Source organism: Gobio gobio, assembly GCF_949357685.1.
Source record: "Gobio gobio genome assembly, chromosome: 23".
Classification (NCBI taxonomy): Eukaryota; Metazoa; Chordata; class Actinopteri; order Cypriniformes; family Gobionidae; genus Gobio; species Gobio gobio.
This window is the reverse complement of record NC_137119.1, coordinates 41,376,723-41,402,841: the sequence shown is the minus strand read 5'-3', so window position 1 is coordinate 41,402,841 and position 26,119 is coordinate 41,376,723. Positions and strand designations below refer to the sequence as shown.

At 41.6% G+C, this 26,119-nt stretch overlaps 1 protein-coding gene across 7 annotated transcripts in view; it reads left to right on the top strand.

The window, feature by feature from the left end:
- The window catches only part of slc12a7b (solute carrier family 12 member 7b), a 160,844-nt gene that overhangs the window by 106,064 nt on the left and 28,661 nt on the right, over nt 1-26,119 (top strand). For all 7 annotated transcript variants that reach the window (XR_013815678.1, XR_013815679.1, XR_013815680.1 and 4 more), the window contains exons 7-16: nt 1,253-1,494; nt 3,203-3,414; nt 11,790-11,954; nt 13,079-13,177; nt 13,365-13,422; nt 16,996-17,170; nt 18,201-18,319; nt 18,396-18,494; nt 23,997-24,116; nt 24,253-24,357. Coding sequence is in view for 4 of the 7 variants with exons in the window: in XM_079806376.1 (XP_079662502.1) it covers nt 1,253-1,494; nt 3,203-3,414; nt 11,790-11,954; nt 13,079-13,177; nt 13,365-13,422; nt 16,996-17,170; nt 18,201-18,319; nt 18,396-18,494; nt 23,997-24,116; nt 24,253-24,357 (1,394 nt within the window). In the remaining 3 variants the exon portion in view is untranslated. The remainder of the gene's footprint in view (nt 1-1,252; nt 1,495-3,202; nt 3,415-11,789; nt 11,955-13,078; nt 13,178-13,364; nt 13,423-16,995; nt 17,171-18,200; nt 18,320-18,395; nt 18,495-23,996; nt 24,117-24,252; nt 24,358-26,119) is intronic.

Here is a 26,119-nt window from a genome sequence, read left to right as displayed (position 1 = left end):
TATTCGTAATTCCATCAATCCATCCATCCATCTATCTATCTGACATTCCATCAATCCATCCATCCATCCATCCATTCGCCATCTATCTATTCGTAATTCCATCAATCCATCCATCCATCGATCTATCTGACATTCCATCAATCCATCCATCCATCCATCCATCCATCCATCCGCCCTCTATCTATCTGACATTCCATCCATCCATCCATCCATCCATCCATCTATCTATCTGACATTCCATCCATCCATCCATCCATCCGCCCTCTATCTATTCGTAATTCCATCCATCCATCCATCCATCTATCTATCTGACATTCCATCCATCCATCCATCCGCCATCTAGCTATTCGTAATTCCATCAATCCATCAATCCATCTATCTATCTGACATTCCATCAATCCATCCATCCATCCATCCATCCGCCCTCTATCTATCTGACATTCCATCCATCCATCCATCCGCCCTCTATCTATTCGTAATTCCATCCATCCATCCATCTATCTATCCGTCATTCCATCAATTCATCCATCCCTCCATCCATCCACCATCCATCCATCCATCCATCCATCTATCTATCAGTCATTCCATCAGTCATTCCATCAATCCTTCCTCCATCCATCCCTCCATCCATCAGTCATCCATCCATCCATCTATCCGTCATTCCATCAATCCATCCATCCATCCATCCATCCGCCATCCATCCATCCATCTATCTATCAGTTATTCCATCAATCCATTCATCTATCTATCCGTCATTCCATCCATCCATCCTATCTATCTATCTATCTATCTATCTATCTATCTATCTATCTATCTATCTATCTATCTATCTATCTATCTATCTATCTATCTATCTATCTATCTATCTATCTATCTATCTATCTATCTATCTATCTATCTATCTATCTATCTATCTATCTATCTATCTATCTATCTATCTATCTATCTATCTTCTATCTATCTATCTGTTATTCCATCCATCCATCCGTCTGTCCGGAATGTTTCCTTAACATCTGTATAGCCAATAACTGGACGTTTTGAATGTAACTTAATATGAACATTAGCAAAAAAAAAAGTTAGCTGGGTAGGGTATTGATGAAAATATAAATGCATTTAAATATTTTTGGATGGGGGTCCGTGTTCCTCTAACAGATTGCTCTAACGCAATTCAATCCTGTTTCCGTTTTCCCCCCATTATTTCCTCTTTATTTTCTTCTTTAAAATGAACATCTCATTGTGTGTTGTGCCACAGACCTACATCGTGCCCAGCGCTGCCATCTTCAAGGCGGAGGAGAAGGCGCAGGAGGCCGAGGTCATGCTGAACAACATGCGAGTGTACGGCACGTGCTGTCTGACGCTCATGGCTGTGGTGGTGTTCGTCGGGGTGAAGTACGTCAACAAGCTGGCGCTGGTCTTCCTGGCCTGTGTGGTGCTGTCCATCTTGGCCATCTACGCCGGCGTCATCAAAACCATCTTTGAACCTCCGGTTTTTCCGTAAGTTCATGAGGGTCGGAGAGCAGCGTTCATTATATAGTATGCAGCAGGGATCACTTATTCAGGAGCCTTAGTTTTAAACCTTAACCCAAACCAACCAGCTCTTTATAAACACTCAATAAAACTGTTTGTTAACTTCATTAAAATGAGTTAAAGCAACACAATTCTTGAACATTTGTAACAATTTTGTTCAATTTACTTAAAGCTACACTGTGTGATATTTTCCCCCATCTAGCGGTGAAAAGCTATATGACCATCCAGTGAATATTAGTTTCTCTTCCTCTCAATTCCGATTTCGTTTTAACTCCTACGGTGGCCGATTTAGTCCAAGATTAATATGGCTTCCAGTTCGACCTCGTCCACATTGGACACGGTGCCATCGAGTGTTAAAACGCGAAAGGCGAAGCTTGAATTTACGGGTATGTCCCTCTTTGGCTAATGTACTTTCAAGATGGAGGGGCAACATGGCGACCGGCATTCGAACCCCTCACCCGTATGTAATTTCAATGGCATATTATAAACTTACGAGAATACTTTATTACTTGAAAGAAGTAAATACATTAATGAGCACATATATTTTTGAAAGAACTAAGTGTTTTTAGCTAAGAATAAACTAAAAAAGTTACACAGTGTAGCTTTAAAAATTGTAAAATGAAAGTGAACTGATTTAGATTTTTGTGTTTGTGACTACATGAATAACCATCTGGACAGTGAATTTCTATTTCCCAGCATGCTTTGCATGGGACTGCATTAGAATTATATGGAAGCTTGTTTCCGCCACTGAATCAATTTAAAAGATAATTGCGTCTTTTTATCTCACAATTCTGACTTTTCCCCCTCAGAATTGTGAGATATAAACTCACAAAATGTGGGATATAAACTTGCAATTTTGAGAACATTTTTATTTTTAAATATATAAACGCAATTATGACTTTTTTCTCGCATATTGTGTTTATGTCTCACAATTCTGACTTTATAACACGCAATTGCGAGTTTATATCTTGTAATTCTGAGAATAAAGTGTATTAATTTTTTTTTTTTTTAGTTGAGTAAAAGGAAAGTTTAGAGTTTATTTCCATAATTTCCAGTTATATTTTCATGTAGCTACTATTGTGCATACATTATTTTCTGAGTTTACTAGCTTTCTATGATTCTAATAAGTTTTAAATAAATGTAATATATTTAATAATTTTTACATTTTTAGGTTGTCAAGGAGGAAACTACAATATTATACAATATTATATAATATTATAATATAATACACAATATTATTTAGTTGAAACTACTAAAAACAATTTGTAGCATTACATTAAAATAAATATCTAAATGCAGGTAATTTTTTTTAATTTTTTTTAATTTAATTTTTTTTATTATTTATTTTATTTTAGCACTTTTATTTCAGTCTCTATGGAGAAAAATGTGATTTTTGCTTCTGAAACCCAACTATTGCCCTCTATTGCTTCAAAATGCTGAATCCTCATTGCACTGTGTGTTTTACAGTGTTGCCTATTTAAACGAAACCGAGTCTCTTTATAGATTTGAGCAGCATTGGGCAGCTCGCAGTGCCTTTTGTTGAACCTCAAACATCCGCAGCAGTGTTTGCTTCACAGGCTTTCTCAATCGCCACAACCCTCCTGACAATAAAGTCCGATTTAAATGTGCAACTCGTGCTTTGAATTCTTTCTGAGCGCTCTTTTGTCCTCTCCAGGGTCTGTTTGTTGGGCAACCGCACCCTGCAGAACCACGGCTTTGACAAGTGCTTGAAGACAGAAATGATAGACAACGTGACCGTGACCACGAAGCTTTGGTCTCTCTTCTGTGAAGGACCGGAGCTCAACGCCAGCTGCCATGAGTACTTCAGCCTCAATAACGTCACGGAGATCCAGGGCATTCCCGGCCTCACCAGCGGAGTCATTTCAGGTGAGATCCGCACCTTTGCTCTGAACATCGCGGGTGAGTTTGAGTAAATGAAGGCTAAATGGTCCTTCTGTACGTTCTTGTACAGTTAGTACATGTTCACATCAGTTACTCCAAGAAAAAAGACGTTTTGGTCAGTGCAATCTTGAATATCCAGTTGTCACATTATGGAATAATGTTTGCATGCGCCGCCTTATGTTCATTTTAACGTCAGCTCGATTTCACTGTTCGTTACTTAAGAAAGTGTCTAAATGACTTTTAACTTATTCAGACGTGTGTGGCGTGTGTGTGAGAGCAGGGGTTTTCAAACGTTTGGATGCTAAGCACCCCAAATATTATATATGTTCATATATAAATGCATTTCACTGTCTGAGAAAGATGTTAAATGTGATATTAAGACAAGGAAAATGATTTAAGTGATTGGCTTTAACATTGTCATACTATAACAAATATTATCTTGAAAATATACACATTTTTATTAAGATTTTTCTATTTGAGAAAAATATTTTTCTAAAGAAAAATATATAACACTTATTGCAATTAATGTCATTGTTTCTGTCCAGTTTTGTGTTAAGTTGACAGATATTAGTTATTTTAGAAAAATATTTTAAAGCAAAAAATAAGAGAAAAATAACAAAAACATTTTTGCAATTAATGTTATTATTTCTGTCCAGTTTTTATTAAGTTGACATATATTAGTTCTTTTTAGAAAATTATTTTTTAAGCAAAAAATATGAGAAAAATAACAAAATTATTGCAATTAATGTCATTATTTCTGACCTGTTTTTTTATTAAGTTGACAGATATTAGTTATATTTAGAAAATATTTTTTAAAGCAAAAAATATGAGAAAAATAACAACAATTTATTGCAATTAATGCCATTTATTTCTGACCAATTGTTGAAAAGGAGATTTAAATATTATAAAATTTAATCAATGTGAAATAAATAAAACATTTCATTAATATTTTAAATGTACATTAACTTTGAAAGCCATAAAAATGCATTTTGTATGTTAAAAAAATAAATTGTTTTTACAATGAATAGCAAATTGGTGAAGGATATTCTTTGCAACAATTTTAACTCAGACATTTCTAGTACAATTCAAAAAGAAACTAGTAACATTTTGAAATGCTGTGATTTTTTTTATGTACGTTTTTTAAAAATCCTGAAAATCCTTTTGAAAATCCTTTTGATTGAAAATCCTTTGTTTGAGCATTAAATTGACCTCTGACCCCAAAGGTCTCTACTGTAGAGCATGGCAAGAGTTGAAGCACAGTAAATCTGTGTATTTTCTAATATCTCCTCTGATGAATGCCATACGCTCATGCCTTCAGCTGAAGCCCATCAGGGTCATTGATCATGAAGCCGCTGTGGCTCTTGTGAATGTCACTGATGATGTCTGCTGCTCCAGACCGGATTCTGCTGGATTTAACAGGCCAGGCCTGACATTAATATCTCAACACTGATGTCAAAGTGAGCAGAAATAATTGTTTTCACGCAGCATTACAGTGTCTGGCCTGGAGTTGTGTGGAAGTAGGTCAGTACAGTATATTCAAGTGGTTTCAATTTGTCCTCATAATTTGATCAAACCAGCACAGCGCTTGTGTTTTATACTCTTAACATTGATTTTAATGTAGTGGCCGATGAAAAAGGACACTTATGGAATATCATATGAGACGTTTCATGCCTGAATGAGATTTTGGGCTGCATCCGAAATTTGAGTAGAAGCTTATTTTGAATATATAGTATGAGTGTGTGTGTGTGTGTGTGTGTGTGTGTGTATGAATGTAATCCGGACTACATTCGCCATGTTGTCTTGATCATGTGACCTACCAGCATTAGTTGTGTTACAAATCCTCTCCCATGGCCTCATGGGATAGTAAAATGTCAATTGTATGCACACTTTGCCTACTCTTTGCCTACTCTTTGCCTACTTGCATTTTGCCTACTCTTTTATGAGTTCTGTGAATTCGGACTTCTTTTGTCACATATTGTTTTTTCCTCTGCTACATAGTAGGGAAGTATGTGCAGCCCTTGCTTTATCTGCAACACTTTACAATAGAGCTCCGGACGTGACCCATTCTGTTTACAACGCCATATCGGCAGGCAAGAACAGCCGAAAGCGAATATGAAATGAATGATGCCAGCATGAGTTCACAAAATACTGTTTCTGTTTGGAATCTTTAAGGAAGATTTTGGAAGATTATTTTTCTAATCCGTTGGCAGATAATTTAGTTTGTTCCAAGCAAAAACTCAATTCATTTAGATTGTTCCCCCCAGGAATCAAGAAAAAATATGTAATTAGTAAAAGGAAAAACTGGACTGAAAAAAAGACAGAAAGACCAAGTCAGAAAAGCATGTTTTGTAGTGTGGTTTTACCTGTGGTGATCTAAACAGAGCACTTATTAAATTTAAATAAGAATAGAGTTCTAACTCTGTGATAATATTAAAATTTCACCCATTAAAACTTTTTGGTTGATGAAAATTTTACAGATATTGTTAAATATCTATATATTTCCTGTGTCCTATCTCAAGCTACTGTCAGCTCAAGCTTTTGTCAAATCTGTCATGTTTCCAAGAAATAAAAGTCTCATATATATATATAATAGAAAAGGGACCGGCCCCCGCGTATGTCCACAAGATGGAATCCGGCCCCCTTTAAAAAAAGTTTGGACACCCCTGACGTAAATGGACACAAAGTTCAACTTATGCACTACTAAATATTTTTTGCGTTGCTCCATTAAACTTAGTTGAAGCCTAAATCTACGTATAAACTAAATATTTACGGAAGCCTCCAATCAGGAGTAACATTAACAGATAGAATAGCAGGCAGATTGCATCAATACGCTCTTGTTTTACACTGGCTTACTAGCCTAGTGCACCCTAAATCTAGATGCACCCTAGCGGCAGCAAATCTAAATTGCAGCCAGGGTAGTCTAGCAACTCTCCGTTGGCTTGCGAGCTGGAAAAACCAAACTCTAGTCAGGCCAACCACATCGTGTATCGAGTCGGTGGGCGGGCTTAAAGGGATAGTTCACCCAAAAATGAAAATTAGCCCATAGTTTACTCACCCTCAAGTCATCCTAGGTGTATATGACATTCTTCTTTCAGACAAATAAAATTGGAGTTATATTACAAAAGTCCAGGCTAATCCAAGCATTAGAATTGGATTCATAGTTGCTCTGTTTTTGAAGTCCATAAAAAGTGCATCTGTTCGTCAAATAACTGCTCCACGCGGCTCCGGGTGTTAATAAAGGCCTTCTGAAGCGAATCGATGCGTTTGTGTAAGAAAAATAACCATATTTAAAACTTTATCAAGTAAACTTTCGACCAACCGCATTCCGTGGAAAAGTGTTTAATGTTGAAAGTGAAACTCGAGATGTGTTCGTGACGTCATGACGAGCGGACCTGGTCGCGTTAGTCTTTCGATCGGCTGGGGAACTTTCAACAAATTTTCCATAAATTGAACAGGGAAGGCGGTCGGTCGAAAGTTTACTTGATAAAATTATAAATATTAGGGGTGTAACGGTACACGTATTCGTATTGAACCGTTTCGGTACAAGGCTCTTGGTTCGGTGCACGCGTGTACCGAACGGTTATGAATGCAATCTTTAACAGTTAACAGTCGGCTTGTTTAAAGCGCGGAACACACTTCAATCCTAGTTCCCACACGAACATATTGAGTATTCAGTCCATTTTATCACGAAATTCAAACGATAAATGCATTTTAATGCTCTTTAATGTTACGTGACTGATAGACGCGTATCAGTTCAACTTCAAGCGGCAGCGCGCGGCGCGCGAGTGAACGCCTCGCAATCAGGAAGAGAATAAATATAAATTAATATCTTGTTGAGGATACATTACAACTTACTGAAACGTATCATATGTTGTGTAATCACTCCATCGGTGATTCAACCGCGGAAAGACAATAAAACAGCTGGAGAATCACGTTTACCTCAGAAGTCAGTGTCCACAGCTGTTAGCTCACTAACGTTAGAGAGATTAACTCTTTCACTGAATACATGCACTATATTAGCCTATATATTCATTATATTAGCCTATATATACTCATTATATACTACTTAGCCTGTTAGTGATGTCTTGTTTATTTAATGTATGTTTAAATAAACCTGTCATTAAAATTACAGCCACTAAATGATTATATTTCAACAAAAAATTGGAGAAAAAATTATAATAATTCGATTTAGAAGTTACTGCAAAAACTGCCTTATGTGAAGCTTATGAGTGTTGATTATTATATCTAAAAATAAATAGCAACTGAATTTAGGCTAATAGTTTGGGCTCTGTTGTTAATCTTTAATAGCAATATGTAAGTAAGGGCTCCCTATATAGTTTACAGCATTATCTTTAAGAAACTTTTAGTTATAACTGAATTAATTTAAGGACAGACACAATTTTTTTTCATTAAACCACTGTTGAATAAAAATTAATAAAAAGCAATTTTGTAAAACTGCTGTACCGAATCCGTACCGAACCGTGACTTCAAAACCGAGGTACGTACCGAACCGTCAGTTTTGTGTACCGTTACACCCCTAATAAATATGGATATTTTTCTTACACAAACGCGTCGATTCTTGATGTGGCTCTGGCTTGTCAGGCTACTGGCTTACATTTTAAGAGAGAAAACATTACATGAATAGATTACTATGTTAGCGGTTAACACACATTCGTCCAAAACAGCACCCCGCTGTGTGCATCTGTCCCATCGGGCCATGTTGTGTGCGCATCTCATATAAATCATAATCAACAAATGTCATTTCTTATTTTTTTGTTTAAGTATTTATTGATCCTTATTTTCGTTTCAAATAGCCTACAGTTTCTGCATGTTATTTATAGATAAAAACATTTCTGTTATTCATGATTAAGTATCGGATTTAATGAGAACTTATTTTTATCATTAGTTACGTGAGGCAAAATGAATAAAGAATAAACTGAAATTCAAGGCATTTCAACAACTTACTACGATAAAAGATGCCGCCTGTTCTGGCATCCTGGCGCACATCAGCTGTCCATCATGTTGAAATATAAGGTTTAAACGGTCCGGTTTTATATTATTGCTCGACCACTATAGAAACCAATACTACAGCCGCTCTGGCGCTCCTGATTGCCTGCCAAAATGGTGGAGTTTAGATCGCGTGACGTCAAACTCCGGAGCTCTATAGTTCTATTAGTTAATGCCTTTACTAACATTAACAATGAGCATTTAATTTGTTAGTATTTATTAATCTTTGTTAATGTTAGTCAATAAAAATACAACTGTTCATGGTTAGTTCATGTCAGCTCAGGTCTATTAAATAATATGAACAAACACAACTTTAAAAGCCACAATATGTAATTTTTCGCCGCTAGATGTCGCTTATTCAAAACAGAGGCGTAGCTTGATGACAACTTGATTGGGCGGAGCTTTTATTCTGCCAGACGAGCGCTTCTGCTTCTTCCTCTCGTGTGTGTGTGTGTGGTAACGCAGCTGTTTGATCATATTACACACATTTGAGTGTGAAAGTGATGTTATAATGCTATAATGAGACACTTGTTCACACTGCATTGAGCTAAAACATGTTACTCTGTGCGGTAAATCAAGAACAACAGATTTAAACAATAAGGGTGCGTTCACACTTGTAGTTCGGTTTGTTTGGTTCGTTTGGTCCGGACCAAAAAACTAAATATATTGTCCTGGTCCGCTTAGCGTCCACACTGGCATTTTTAACAGCGAACCTAAAGTTACCGAACCAAAGGCGTAGAGATACGGTCACAACCTGATTGGTCGGCTTTTATGACATATATTTCATGACAGAGCTGCTTACCGAACATTCAAAACAATGCTGTGTGCTGGATTAAACGCCATCATTTTATGCGCGTACATCAGAGGTGGACAGTAACTAAGTACATTTATTTGAGTACTGTACTTAAGTACACTTTTTGAGTATCTGTACTTTCCTTGAGTAGTATTTTTTCTGGAAACTTGTGACTTTTACTTCACTACATTTGAAAGACAAATATCTTACTTTTTACTCCATTACATTTCTAGCAAGGCCCTCGAAGTATAAAGTCGTAGACGCTTTGAAAGACAGTGGATGATTTGTTTTCTTCTTTAAAATGTGATTGTTTTTTTTTGTTTTTTTGCAGACAGCCAATCAGTAATCACTCTTGTAGGATCACATGAAGTTCAATGATTTCCAAGTATTTTTTGAACACCAATCAATTGATGGCAAAATAGAAGGCGGCAGTTTCCAGACGCGCAACCATGGTCATAAACTGTTAAAATTCAGAAGAGCAGACGTGGATAAGTCTGAAAGTGCACAGAAAGCTGCCTCTCAGACGCCAGGCCACAAGTACTGAAGTTTAGTCTATTGAATCTACTAAAATCTTATTATAGTCAATTAAAACTAGACTAAAACTAAACAATTCAGATGCCTAAAATGTTATAGTCAAAAGACTATGCCTAAAACTAAATCAAAATTGTTGTCAAAATGAACACTGGTATGAAATATGGTTGGTCAAATGATTTTTATAGATTTACCCGCCAAGTTGCCATAGCCTTGTGGATAGAGCGCTAACACATAACGTTCGACAATGATGTTAGTTAGCATGCAAAAACGTAGTTGGGCTAAGAATGTTAACTGAAGTCCTTTCAGAAATGTTTTTTTACATAATCCTGTCAAATAAACACAATGTAGAAACCTTTCTTTTCTAGTATGATTTTGACTTTGATAAGAGCTTTGTAACTTTTAAGCAAGTATTTAAATGAGTTCAAGATATGCTAGCATGTCAGATGGAGCATGACTGGCGTAAAGCACCATGATGGAACAGCGTGCATTCATACAACAATGCAACAATAATAAAATAATGCGTTTACTTTTACTTTTGATACTTAAGTACTTTTAAAAGCAAGTACTTCTGTACTTTTACTTAAGTAAAAATCGATCTTTACAACTTTTACTTGTAATGGAGTAATATTTAACCAATAGTATTTTTACTTTTACTAAAGTAATGGAGTTGTGTACTTTGTCCACCTCTGGCGTACATATGGTTTTATTTTTACCAGCTGAGAACTCTTAACTTTTATGTGGCAATGTTCCACACTCCTGTTAAAGCCACATTCCCTTAACTGATCACTGAACATTTTGAATACTTTTTTCTAGCATTTTCGAAACATGCTCATCGGACCAAATATAGATGAGGCACTTCTGTGTTATACACATCTTGTGACATCACGTCCTGTTTTTGCTTGGTTTACATGTTTTGGTCTGTGTTGCGTTCATATATTAATCAAACCGCACCAGAGTTGGTTTGGAAGCTGGCCGAGACCCGTCTTTTTAGTGGTCTCGGTCCGCTTGTTTGGTGCGCACCAGGGTTCGGATGGCAGCGTTCGCATATGTTCAAATGAACCACACTAACCGAACAATCCCACCAGGGTTTGTTTTAAACGAACCAAACATGACAAGTGTGAACTAACTGTGTTGAGCTGGAGAACAATGATCAGTTTCTGTCCATGAATGATCCAAACAGTTGCTGACCCGTCTAATAAAACACATCAGATATTAAAGCGGCTCTGGTGTGTCCATGGTATCTACTAAATAAACCCGGAGGGTAACACGTGTGTGATGTGTGCGACGCACACACACGGTCCCTGTCCTGGTTAAAATCACTGATTTCACTGAATTGTTGGAAACATTTGTGATAATGTAAGTACACAAGTCAACAACATATATAACACTGGTCTAGTGGTTTTGGAGTATTATAATCAAAAAATCTTACATATTGTGGCCAAAATACAACTTTTAAATGTAATAATGCATTAGTAAATGTTGAAATGAACACCAGCTAAGACTCATAAATGTGTTTTATTGCATGATAACTAATGGAACCTTATTGTGAAGTGTTACACTTTTATCTTTTTTGCATTTTTTTTTTTCTGAGCACTTCTGAGAATTTCCATCAATGCTACACTCTAAAAAAAAAAGTCTCGTAATCATAGGGGAACCTTTTTTAGTGCTATATAGCACCAATTTTGGTGCTTCAGTGGTTCTTCAGAGGTGCTATATAGCACCTTAGTCAAAGAACCGGTGAAGAACCTCTGAAGAACCGCTGAAGAACCACTGAAGCACCAAAAATTGGTGCTATATAGTACTAAAAAAGGTTCCCCTATGATTACGAGCCAAGAACTATTTTGGTGCCATATAGAACCTTTTTTTTTTTAGAGTGTATTTGTTTTGAGACTGACATGGATTTGATTAAATGTATCAATTTTAGTGGTTTCTCAAAAGCAGATACTGAACCAAATGGCCCAAATTCAAAGCTTATCTCTGTTTCAGTTCAATATCCTGACCTGCTGATTTTCTCGTGTTTGCACAGAGAACATGTGGGCGAGCTACGGGCCCGCTAGCATGCTGGTGGAGAAAGCCCTGCCCTCGGAGCCGGCGGCCGCCTCGCCTCAGGACCAGTACATGCCGTATGTGGTCAATGACATCACCACCTTCTTCACACTGCTGGTGGGAATCTACTTCCCCTCGGTCACGGGTACGAACACATCCATGCTCTTCACATCACAGCTCTTTCCTCTCGCGTTCTCTTGGCTGATCTATTGTGCATCTTATCGTGCTCTCAGATTCACATTGAGCTCAGCAGGAGCGCTGTCTGTAAACAGAGCGATAGCGTTTCAGTATCAGGACATGACCCCAGTGCAGCTTTTGGAGAAGACATTACAACTTGGTTATATATATTATGTATCTGCTCTGAAGTGGCTTTAAATGTTGAGTTTATCTCGTTTTCAGAGGAACATTTGACCAAAACGGTCGTTTCAGTTCAGTTTAACCTACATTTAAATGTTTATATGTGTACTGTGTATATATAGCAATACAAAAAAGCAATAAAATCTATATATTTTTAGTAAAAAAATTGGACATTGAACATTTTTGAAAATAGTGTTGTTTCACTGAACTTACCAACTCTAGTATTATTAGTATTTAAGGTCATATTTTTGAATCAGCTTTTATTTTTATATTTTAAATGTTATGTGCTTTTGTCATTTTATTCGTTTTTACATTTTATTTATTTAATTTTAGTTGGTTTCCAAGGCAATATTTCTATTTGTCTAGTATTACTCTATTTAAATGAACAGTTTGAACTGGAAATTCACAGAAATTAATAGAAATTACTAATTAATCTAAGATTTATTTATATACTAGCATAGTATTTATTCTTATTTTTTAATTATATTTTTCAAAGATATATATTCATTTTAATTTTAGTTTGTTTAGTAATTTTGTTACGCGCGTTTGTCATTTTTGTTTTTATTTAAGTTTTAGTCATTTTAATACTTAATATTAAAGTTTTTAATCTAATATTAACATATTATTCCAGCTATATTTCAAATAACAACATTTATTTTTTTACAAGTTTTAGTTTTATATTACATTTTATTTTAGTTTCCAAGGCAACATTTCTAAAAGTTATATTTTTAATATATATTTTTTATTTTAATCAATTAATGAAAAATTATTTTTAATAAACAACACTGACTCTAACACTGTTTCTTCTATTGAATTTTGAATTAGATACCACATGAATTTTCTCACATCTGAATGATAAGAATTGTATTTTGTCGTGATTTGATAAAAACGCACACCTCCTCTTTCCTGCAGGAATCATGGCTGGATCCAACAGATCCGGGGATCTGAGAGACGCTCAGAGGTCCATTCCCATCGGAACCATCCTCGCCATCATAACCACCACCATCATCTGTATCCTCGCTTCCCTTACAAACCTTCCCTTTCCCTCCTAAAGTTCCTTTAAATCCCTTTTCCATGTAGGTGAATCCCACTGAATCACTGAATCATTTGTATTGTGTCTGTGTGAGAGAAGTTAAGGAGAGCTGCTGTTTGTCGTCTCATCCTCTGGGATGATGGTTTTCTTAACGCTGTGACTCAGATCTGTCCTGCACTGTGTTGTTTGGCGCCTGCATCGACGGTGTGGTGCTCCGAGACAAGTGAGTGCTTTCTATCCCTATAAACTTACAGGAAATATACTTTAAATAACGGTCGGTTTCTGTGCAAAGCCTGTTTATGAGCAGTTTAGGCACTGCAGTCAAAGAACCCTTTATGTGAAGAATCCCAAGAGTCGTCACATAGTGTGCTCCCTACCTAGACAGCACTTTAGGGCATCAGCTGTTCCAAAGATAGGCAGCAATTATGTTTCCTCCCAAGATTAAATACTTCAATCATATAATAAATGTGTATGTATACATACACCGATCAGGCATAACATTATGACCGGTGAAGTGACTAACACTGATGATCTCTTGTTAGTGGGTGGGATATATTAGGCAGCAAGTGAACATTTTGTCCTCAAAGTTGATGTGTTAGAAGCAGGAAAAATGGGCAAGCGTAAGGATTTGAGCGAGTTTGACAAGGGCCAAATTGTGATGGATAGACGACTGGGTCAGAGCATCTCCAAAACTGCAGCGCTTGTGGGGTGTTCCCGGTCTGCAGTGGTCAGTCTCTATCAAAAGTGCTCCAAGGAAGGAACAGTGGAGAACCGGCCACAGGGTCATGAAGGACCAGTGGAGAACCGGCCACAGGGTCATGAAGGAACAGTGGAGAACCGGCCACAGGGTCATGAAGGACCAGTGGAGAACCGGCCACAGGGTCATGAAGGACCAGTGGAGAACCAGCCACAGGGTCATGAAGGAACAGTGGAGAACCGGCCACAGGGTCATGAAGGACCAGTGGAGAACCGGCCACAGGGTCATGAAGGACCAGTGGAGAACCAGCCACAGGGTCATGAAGGACCAGTGGAGAACCAGCCACAGGGTCATGAAGGAACAGTGGAGAACCGGCCACAGGGTCATGGAGGACCAGTGGAGAACCGGCCACAGGGTCATGAAGGACCAGTGGAGAACCGGCCACAGGGTCATGAAGGACCAGTGGAGAACCGGCCACAGGGTCATGAAGGAACAGTGGAGAACCGGCCACAGGGTCATGGAGGACCAGTGGAGAACCGGCCACAGGGTCATGGATGACCAGTGGAGAACCGGCCACAGGGTCATGAAGGAACAGTGGAGAACCGGCCACAGGGTCATGGAGGACCAGTGGAGAACCGGCCACAGGGTCATGGAGGACCAGTGGAGAACCGGCCACAGGGTCATGAAGGAACAGTGGAGAACCGGCCACAGGGTCATGGAGGACCAGTGGAGAACCGGCCACAGGGTCATGAAGGAACAGTGGAGAACCGGCCACAGGGTCATGAAGGACCAGTGGAGAACCGGCCACAGGGTCATGAAGGACCAGTGGAGAACCAGCCACAGGGTCATGAAGGAACAGTGGAGAACCGGCCACAGGGTCATGAAGGACCAGTGGAGAACCGGCCACAGGGTCATGAAGGACCAGTGGAGAACCAGCCACAGGGTCATGAAGGACCAGTGGAGAACCAGCCACAGGGTCATGAAGGAACAGTGGAGAACCGGCCACAGGGTCATGGAGGACCAGTGGAGAACCGGCCACAGGGTCATGAAGGACCAGTGGAGAACCGGCCACAGGGTCATGAAGGACCAGTGGAGAACCGGCCACAGGGTCATGAAGGAACAGTGGAGAACCGGCCACAGGGTCATGGAGGACCAGTGGAGAACCGGCCACAGGGTCATGGATGACCAGTGGAGAACCGGCCACAGGGTCATGAAGGAACAGTGGAGAACCGGCCACAGGGTCATGGAGGACCAGTGGAGAACCGGCCACAGGGTCATGGAGGACCAGTGGAGAACCGGCCACAGGGTCATGAAGGAACAGTGGAGAACCGGCCACAGGGTCATGGAGGACCAGTGGAGAACCGGCCACAGGGTCATGAAGGAACAGTGGAGAACCGGCCACAGGGTCATGGAGGACCAGTGGAGAACCGGCCACAGGGTCATGGAGGACCAGTGGAGAACCGGCCACAGGGTCATGAAGGACCAGTGGAGAACCGGCCACAGGGTCATGAAGGACCAGTGGAGAACCAGCCACAGGGTCATGAAGGAACAGTGGAGAACCGGCCACAGGGTCATGAAGGACCAGTGGAGAACCGGCCACAGGGTCATGAAGGACCAGTGGAGAACCAGCCACAGGGTCATGGAGGACCAGTGGAGAACCGGCCACAGGGTCATGAAGGAACAGTGGAGAACCGGCCACAGGGTCATGAAGGAACAGTGGAGAACCGGCCACAGGGTCATGGAGGACCAGTGGAGAACCAGCCACAGGGTCATGAAGGACCAGTGGAGAACCGGCCACAGGGTCATGAAGGAACAGTGGAGAACCGGCCACAGGGTCATGAAGGAACAGTGGAGAACCGGCCACAGGGTCATGAAGGACCAGTGGAGAACCGGCCACAGGGTCATGAAGGACCAGTGGAGAACCGGCCACAGGGTCATGGAGGACCAGTGGAGAACCGGCCACAGGGTCATGAAGGACCAGTGGAGAACCGGCCACAGGGTCATGAAGGACCAGTGGAGAACCGGCCACAGGGTCATGAAGGAACAGTGGAGAACCGGCCACAGGGTCATGGAGGACCAGTGGAGAACCGGCCACAGGGTCATGAAGGACCAGTGGAGAACCGGCCACAGGGTCATGGAGGACCAGTGGAGAACCGGCCACAGGGTCATGAAGGACCAGTGGAGAACCGGCCACAGGGTCATGGAGGACCAGTGGAGAACCGGCCACAGGGTCATGGAGGACCAGTGGAGAACCGGCCACAGGGTCATGAAGGACCAGTGGAGAACCGGCCACAGGGTCATGGGCGGCCGAGGCTCATTGATGCACGTGTGGAGCGAATCGTGTGGTCCGATCAAACAGACGAGCTACTGGAGCTCAAACTGCTCAAGAAGTTAATGCTGGTTCTGATAGAAAGGTGTCAGAATACGCAGAGCATCTCAGTTTGTTGTGTATGGGGCGGCACAGCCGCTGACCTGCCCATTTTGACCCCTGACCCCGCCCAAAGCACCAACAGTGGCCCTTGAGCATCAGAACTGGACCCCGGAGCAATGGAAGAAGGTGGCCTGGTCTGATGATCACGTGTTCTTCTACATCACGTGGATGGCCGGGTGCGTGTGTGTGGCTTACCTGGGGAACACATGGCACCAGGTGCACTATGGGAAGAAGGCAAGCCGGTGCTTTGGGCAATGTTCTGCTGGGAAACCTTGGGTCCTCCATCATGTGGATGTGACTGTGACACGTTCCACCTACCTAAGCATTGTTGAGCCCATGTCCAGCCTTTCATGGGAACGGTATTCCCTGTGGCTGTGGCTCTTTCAGCAGATAATGCGCCGCCACAAAGCACAAATGCTTCAGGAATGGTTTGAGGAGCACAACAACGAGTTTGAGGCGTTGATTTGGCCTCCATATTCCCTAGATCTCAATCCAGTCGAGCATCTGTGGGATGTGCTGAACAAACAAGTCTGATCCATGATCACAACTTACAGGACTTAAAGGATCTGCTGCTAACATCTTGGTGCCAGATACACATGCACAAAATGCTTAATATATTACATGCAGTATAATAGATGTTAATATATAATATCAATCCTGTTGGTTAGGTTTGGAGACTCTGTGAAAGGGAACTTGGTGATTGGCACGTTGTCCTGGCCCTCCCCCTGGGTGATCGTGATTGGCTCGTTCTTCTCCTGCTGTGGGGCGGGGCTTCAGAGTCTCACCGGCGCCCCCCGACTGCTGCAGGCCATCGCTCGAGACGGCATAGTGCCCTTCCTCGAGGTACGGCCCGCACTGCCAATGAGTCACATTCACAGCCAGAGCTCCATAATGGCTACTCAAATTTCAGATTTAAAGCGATTAAAAATTAAAATTCTGTCATTTACTCACCCTCAAGATGTTCCAAACCTGTATGAGTTTCTTTCTTCTGTTGAACACAAAAGATGATATTTTGAAGAAACGGGGAAAAAAAAATACTATGGAAGTCAATGGCTACCGTTAACTTCTTTTGTGTTTAACAGAAGAAAGAAACTCATACAGGTTTGGAACAACTTGAGGGCGAGTAAATTACAAAAATGTCATTTGTGGATAAACTATCCCTGCAATAAATCTTAAATCTTTAATACATTTTAGCCGATTAATTAAAACTAAACAGTTTGAACTGACATTTTCCAGAAATGTATTGAATTTACCAACTCTCATTTTAGAATTAGTATTATTTAATTTATTAATATTTGTAATTAGCTTTTTTTTTTTTTTCAGTTTTTATTTTAATTCAGTCTATGTTTTAATAATGTTATGTGCTTTTGTCATTGTTATTAGTTTTTTGTGTTTTCATTTCTATTTAGCTTTCATTTTTATTTCAGTATTAGTAATTTAGTTAATAGTCTTAAGCTTTTTTTTTAGTTAAGGTTTTTCATTGAATATTTATATTTTATTTAATTGAACGAAATGGATGTTTAATAGTTTTAATATTATGTAATGATAACAGTTTTGCTGTTGAATTTCGAATCAGAGACTTAAATCAAACTTTTATCAAACTTATTTAAAAAAAATCAAAATTACTTAAATTATTGTTTCTATTAGAAAATTATAAATCAAAAATTATAAATTCGTTGTGAATATGTGAATTAAAATGTTATTTACTTTTTTGTTGATGCCAGTGCTGGTTAATATCAGATTACTATGGTTTATTTGAGTAACAATAGCTATTGAACTGTTTTTTTGAATCATTCGACACATCTTTGTATTATTCGACACATAAGCATCCTCATATGTATAGCGCTCTGACTGTCCTGTGATCGTCTCTCAGGTGTTTGGTCATGGCAAAGCCAACGGGGAGCCGACGTGGGCTCTTCTTCTGACGGCTCTGATCTGTGAAAGTGGGATTCTCATCGCTTCTCTTGACGCGGTGGCGCCTATCCTTTCAATGTAAGTCTCGTGTGTAATGTGTCTTCTCCTTCGCTGTGGTGACAGACTGTGTGTTTGACTGTGTTTCTCTCGTCAGGTTCTTTCTCATGTGTTATCTGTTCGTCAATCTGGCCTGTGCGCTCCAGACGCTGCTGAGGACGCCCAACTGGAGGCCGCGCTTCAAATACTACCACTGGTGAGACACACCACAAATATCATGTGGCTTGAGTTTGGGGTCGGTGCAATTTTTTAACATTTTCATATTTTTAAATAAGTCCCTTCTGCTCACCAAAGATGCATTTATTTGATCAAAACTACAGCAAAAAATCTGAAATATTATTACAATGTAAATCAGCTGTTTTCTATGTGAATATATAGTAAAGTGTAATTTATTCCTGTGATCAAAACTGAATTTATCATCATTACTCCAGTCTTCAGTGTCACGTGATTCTTCACAAATCATTCTCATATGATTATTTGATGCTCAACAAACATTTGATATATCTTTTGTAACATTATAAATGTATTTACTGTCGCTTTTGATCAATTCAATCCATCTTTGCTGAATAAAAGTATTAATTTCTTTAAAAAAAATCTTCCTGACCCCATCTTTTTGAATGGTAGTGTGCATTTATATATATATATTGGAGTTTTTTCATCGTTAAATCGATTCCTGATGGATAATGTCCACACACTAAGGAACTGAAGCACAATGACTTGGCACACACTGAAGGATTATGTATAATATTACACAGAGGAACAAATTCATTGCTCAGATGTTGCCATGTTATACTTCAGGAAGCTTGATTCTCAGGTCGTTTCATTTACTTTTCAGCTATCTCATATGTTTCTCCTAAAATACCTCTGGAGAAATAAAAATAGACCCAAATGAGACAATAGCTGACATTGAGTGATCTCTTCTGGAACTCTGACGATTACTGGGGAGAAACATTAGCCATCCATCCATCCATCTTCTTCCGCTTATCCGGGGCCGGGTCGCGGGGGCAGCAGTCTAAGCAGAGATGCCCAGACTTCCCTCTCCCTAGACACTTCCTCTAGCTCTTCCGGGGGGACACCGAGGCGTTCCAAGGCCAGCCGGGAGACATAGTCCCTCCAGCGTGTCCTCGGTCTTCCCCGGGGCCTCCTCCCGGTTGGACATGCCCGAAACACCTTCCCGGGAAGGCGTTCAGGAGGCATCCGGAACAGATGCCCGAGCCACCTCAGCTGTCCCCTCTCGATGTGGAGGAGCAGCGGCTCTACTCCGAGTTCCTCCCGAGTGACTGAGCTCCTCACCCTATCTCTAAGGGAGCGCCCAGCCACCCTGCGGAGAAAGCTCATTTCAGCCGCCTGTATCCGGGATCTTGTCCTTTCGGTCATGACCCAAAGCTCATGACCATAGGTGAGAGTAGGAACGTAGATTGACCGGTAAATCGAGAGCTTCGCCTTACGGCTTAGCTCTTTCTTCACCACGACAGACCGGTACATCGACCGCATTACTGCAGAAGCTGCACCGATCCGTCTGTCAATCTCCCGTTCCATCCTCCCCTCACTCGTGAACAAGACCCCTAGATACTTAAACTCCTCCACTTGGGGCAGGAACTCTCCACCAACCTGGAGTGGGCAAGCCACCCTTTTCCGACTGAGGACCATGGCCTCGGATTTGGAGGTGCTGATCCCCATCCCAGCCGCTTCACACTCGGCTGCAAACCGTCCCAATGCATGCTGAAGGTCCTGGTTAGAAGGGGCCAACACGACAACGTCATCCGCAAAGAGCAGAGACGAAACCGTGTGGTCCCCAAACCTGACACCCTCCGGCCCTTGGCTGCGCCTAGAAATTCTGTCCATAAAAATTATGAACAGAACCGGCGACAAAGGGCAGCCCTGCCGGAGTCCAACATGCACCGGGAACAAGTCTGACTTACTGCCGGCAATGCGGACCAAACTCCTGCTTCGGTCATACAGGGACCGGACAGCCCTCAGCAAAGGACCCCGGACCCCATACTCCCCCAGCACCCTCCACAGGATGCCGCGAGGGACACAGTCGAATGCCTTCTCCAAATCCACAAAACAAATGTGGACTGGTTGGGCAAACTCCCATGAACCCTCCAGCACCCTGTAGAGGGTATAGAGCTGGTCCAGTGTTCCGCGACCAGGACGAAAACCACACTGTTCCTCCTGAATCCGAGGTTCCACTATCGGCCGGATTCTCCTCTCCAGTACCCTGGCATAGACTTTCCCGGGGAGGCTGAGAAGTGTGATCCCCCTATAGTTGGAACACACCCTCCGGTCCCCCTTCTTAAAAAGAGGGACCACCACCCCGGTCTGCCATCCCAGAGGCACTGTCCCCGACCGCCACGCGATGCTGCAGAGGCGTGTCAGCCAAGACAGCCCCACAACATCCAGAGACTTGAGGTACTCAGGGCGGATCTCATCCACCCCCGGTGCCTTGCCACCGAGGAGTTTCTTGACCACCTCGGTGACTTCAGCCCGGGTGATGGACGAGTCCTCCTCTGAGCCCCCAGCCTCTGCTTCCTCAATGGAAGACGTGACGGCGGGATTGAGGAGATCCTCGAAGTATTCCTTCCACCGTCCGACAACATCCCCAGTCGAGGTCAACAGCCGCCCATCGCCACTGTAAACAGCGTTGGTAGGGCACTGCTTCCCCCTCCTGAGGCGCCGGACGGTTTGCCAGAATCTCTTCGAGGCCAGCCGATAGTCTTTTTCCATGGCCTCACCGAACTCCTCCCAGGCCCGAGTTTTTGCCTCCACGACCACCCGGGCTGCAGTCCGTTTAGCCTGTCGGTACCTGTCAGCTGCCTCAGGAGTCCCACAAGCCAGCCAGGCCCGATAGGACTCCTTCTTCAGCTTGACGGCATCCCTTACTTCCGGTGTCCACCACCGGGTTCGGGGATTGCCGCCTCGACAGGCACCGGAGACCTAGCGTCCACAGCTCCGAGCAGCCGCTTTGACAATGGAGGTGGAGAACATGGTCCACTCAGACTCAATATCTCCAGCCTCCCTCGGGATCCGGTCGAAGCTCTGCCGGAGGCAGGAGTTGAAGATCTCTCTGACAGGAGACTCGGCCAAACGTTCCCAGCAGACCCTCACAGTACGTTTGGGTCTTCCGAGTCTATCCAGCTTCCTCCCCCGCCATCGGATCCAACTCACCACCAGGTGGTGATCAGTTGACAGCTCCGCCCCTCTCTTCACCCGAGTGTCCAAGACATACGGCCGCAGATCAGATGAAACGACCACAAAGTCGATCATTGACCTACGACCTAGGGTGTCCTGGTGCCATGTGCACTGATGGACACCCTTATGCTTGAACATGGTGTTCGTTATGGACAAACTGTAACTAGCACAGAAGTCCAATAACTGAACACCACTCGGGTTCAGATCAGGGGGGCCGTTCCTCCCAATCACGCCCCTCCAGGTTTCACTGTCATTGCCCACGTGGGCGTTGAAGTCCCCCAGTAGAACGACGGAGTCCCCAGTCGGAGCACTTTCCAGCACCCCTCCCAGGGACACCAAGAAGGCCGGGTACTCCGCACTGCCGTTCGGCCCATAGGCACAAACGACAGTGAGAGACCTATCCCCGAGCCGAAGCCGCAGGGAAACGACCCTCTCGTTCACCGGGGTAAACTCCAACACATGGCAGCAGAGCTGGGGGGCTATAAGCAAACCCACACCAGCCCGCCGCCTCTCACCATGGGCAACTCCAGAGTGGTAAAGAGTCCATCCCCTCTCGAGGAGTGTGGTTCCAGAGCCCAAGCCATGCGTGGAGGTGATTCCGACTATCTCTAGTCGGAACCTCTCAACCTCACGCACAAGCTCAGGCTCTTTCCCCGCCAGCGAGGTGACATTCCATGTCCCAAGAGCCAGTTTCCGTGTCCAGGGATCGGGTCGTCTAGGCCCCCGCCTCCGACTGCTGCCCGATTCGCTTTGCACCGGCCCCTTACGGTCCCTCCCGTGAGTGGTGGGCCCACGGGAAGGTGTCCCCACGTCGCTCCTTCGGGCTGAGCCCGGCCGGACCCCGTGGGGGAAGGCCCGGCCACCAGGCGCTCGCATACGAGCCCCAACCCCAGGCCTGGCTCCAGGGTGGGGCCCCGGCTGCGCCATACCGGGCGACGTCACGGTCCTCCTTCTTTTTGGCATCATAAGGGGTTTGTGAACTGCTCTTAGTCTGACCCGTCACCTAGGACCTGTTTGCCTTGGGAGACCCTACCAGGGGCATATAGCCCCGGACAACATAGCTCCTAGGGTCATTCGGGTACTCAAACCCCTCCACCACGTTAAGGTGGCAGTCCATGGAGGAGACATGGACTGCCATGTCTGGCAGCATTAGCATTAGTCTTAATTGTTTATGTTAAAAGATTACTCTTTATTTTAAGGCGTTTTGTTACACTGTAATTATACGTTTAAGTAATAGATGTAACTACACTCTAAAAAATGCTGGGTTAAAAATAATCCAAGTTGGGTTGAAAATGGACTAACCCAGCAATTGGGTGGTTTTAACCCAGCGGTTGGGTTAAATGTTTGCTTAAAACAACCCAATTGCTGGGTTAGTCCATTTTCAACCCAACTTGGGTTATTTTTAACCCAGCATTTTTTCGCGTGTACATGCATGTAACATGTAACAAGGACACTGTAAAATAAAGTGTTACCAAATATTGCTATTTTTGCATTGGTGACGTTAGTGGCACAGTAATGTCTCCATTTGCTCTCCATTTAATCTTATTGGCATCTGGTGATTTATTGTTTCGGAGTGTCTATTCACACCAAATGCAAACAGTGTTCCCTGTTGACAAGTCAATGCCTGGTTGGGCCAAACAAGTTTTAAAAAGTGCTGATATTTCAACATCTTCAGTGGTGTAATCAGTAAAGCACATGGCTAATGGATCCTGATTTTGACGCGATTGACTGGGTTCGAATCCGCCTTTTGCAGAGTTTGTTCTTTGATCTCTTTTCTCATCACAAATCACACCAGAAATGCATTTACTTCCAATAAAAAATAAATGTGGAAATAAAGTGCCTAACACAATGTTTAATAATAATAAAAGCATTTATTGGGTAGGGTTAGGGGTCGGTGTAGGGAGGGCTTTTATTGTCCCATTAAGGCGGCATCCATTTAATAATTTTAATAAATATAATCTTTACACTCTGTTATTATTGCATCCTGTTAATGTACAACAATACTGAGGTGCAAACGGTATGTATAATAAAGTATAAATTACATGTAATTACTCTTTACACATATTGCAAAGAACTGCTACTTTTATATGGTGTAAATAGAATATATCAACTTAGTATGCTATTTCACTTAGTGTAAATATCATCTATCGCTAAGAAAATGTTATTATCACTTAGTGTATACTTGCTATTAACACTTGCCCCCAGTTTCACAGACAAGGCTTAAGCTAGTCCTAGACTAAAATGCATTTTTGAGTTGTGTTAACTGAAAGAAACTTGTACTGATGTATCTTAAAATATGTCAATGCCATTGTTTTGTCTTAAGATACACACCAGTAATGTTTTTTTTAGGGCACATTTATAAAAGTTACTTAAATGTACTAATTGAACTAATGCCTAATCCTAGTTTAGCCTAAGCCCTGTTTGTGAAACCGGGCCTTGGTGTTACACCTTAGTGTTTTATTTAAAGTGTTTTGTGTAGTTGAACTGAGCTGTCCTCATTCATCAGGGCTCTTTCGTTTCTCGGGATGAGTTTGTGCCTGGCTCTGATGTTCATTTCCTCCTGGTACTACGCTCTGGTGGCCATGCTCATCGCTGGATGCATCTACAAATACATTGAGTACCGCGGGTAAGAGCTGCAGAAGCGCATTACAGCCCACGCCGTGAGTCAGTGCAGACTAAGTTAAGCTGATTACAGACGAGTCTGACCGAGTGATCGTCTGCCGTGAGTCATTATAAGTGAAACTTTTCCTGTCTGTGTTCAGGGCGGAGAAGGAGTGGGGCGACGGGATCCGCGGCGTGTCCCTCAATGCGGCGCGCTTCGCCCTCATTCGGCTGGAGGAGGCGCCACCGCACACCAAAAACTGGAGGTGAGGGTCGTTTACATACACCTGTTAATCCATATTAAAATAATCAACTGAGCCGTATGTCCAAATGTCATATTTTTTAAAGCTACACTGTGTGATATTTTCCCCCATCTAGCGGTGAAAAGGTATATGACCATCCAGTGAATATTAGTTTCTGTTCCTCTCAATTCCGATTTCGTTTTAACTCCTACGGTGGCCGATTTAGTCCAAGATTAACATGGCTTCTAGTTCGACCTCGTCCACATTCGACACGGTGCCATCGAGTGTTAAAACACCAAAGGCGAAGCTTGAATTTACGGGTATGTCCCTCTTTGGCTAATGTACTTTCAAGATGGAGGGGCAACATGGCGACCCGCATTCGAACCCCTCACCCGTATGTATTTACAATGGCATATTATAAACTTACGAGAATACTTTATTACTTGAAAGAAGTAAATTTACATTAATGAGCACATATATTTTTGAAAGAACTAAGTGTTTTTAGCTAAGAATAAACTAATAAAGCTACACAGTGTAGCTTTAAGGACTTTAATACTTTTATTCAGCAAGAATGCATGACATTTATGATGTTACAAAAGATTCTATTTCAAATAAATGCTGTTCTTTTGAACTTTCTATTCATCAACGAATCCTGAGAACAAAATATGTCACGGTTTACACAAAAATATGTACTGATAATAATCATAAATGTTTGTTGAGCTCAAATAATCATATTAGAATGATTTGTGAAGGATCATGTGACACTGAAGACTGGAGTAATGATGATAAATTCAGCTTTGATCACAGGAATAAATTACACTTTACTATATATTCACATAGAGAACAGCTGATTTACGCTGGAATAATATTTCACAATTTTACTGTTTTTATTGTATTTTTAAATAATTAAATGCAGCATCAGTGAGCATAAATGTATTTTTCAAAACATAATTTTTTTTTTATAATTACCCTAACCTCTGAACAGTGTGTACATCACTTGTATATCACCTTTAAAACCATAATCACAATTATATGATATTATATTATGTTATTATTAGTATTAATTAATTTAATATAATAATACTATATTATAATCATTATACATATGTAGTATTGCTACATAAATAAATGTAATTGTCTTATATTATTATATTAAATAAATTCATAGTAATAAGCGTGTAAAGGTATTGTAATCCACCCATAGTTTAAAACAAGACTCACTAATTGTTTTTGTGACAGTATTTTGTCTTTAAAATCATCCTAGAGAACAAAAAGTTCCTCTAATTTAAGATTCATGTTATTTACATTTACATTTATGCATTTGGCAGACACTTTTATCCAAAGCGACTTACATTGCATTCAAGTACACATTTTACATTTGATCAGTTCTTGCTTTCCCTGGGAATCAAACCCATGACCTTGGCGTTGCTAGCGCCATGCTCTACTGTTTGAGCTACAGGAAAGCCGTATTTATTTATTTATTGCTGATTATTAATTAAAAATGTTATTATTTTGATTCAAATGTATTATATAAAATGTATTGAAAGTAAGTATAGCAAAGTATCTGGCAGTCAACAGATTTCAGTAGCGGCTTTCTTTCTCTCCTTCACTCTGCACTTCAGTGTCATAATCCCGAGAGAATCAGTATTGGATTTTCCCCAGAGCTCTCAGTAATCTGTCATGGATTTAATAACCTGCACACAATGAGACGCAATGAAACTTCAGTCGTCTTTCAGGATTCAGGTCAGACCTGTTCATTCCTCGTGGCAGCGGTGTAATCTACGGC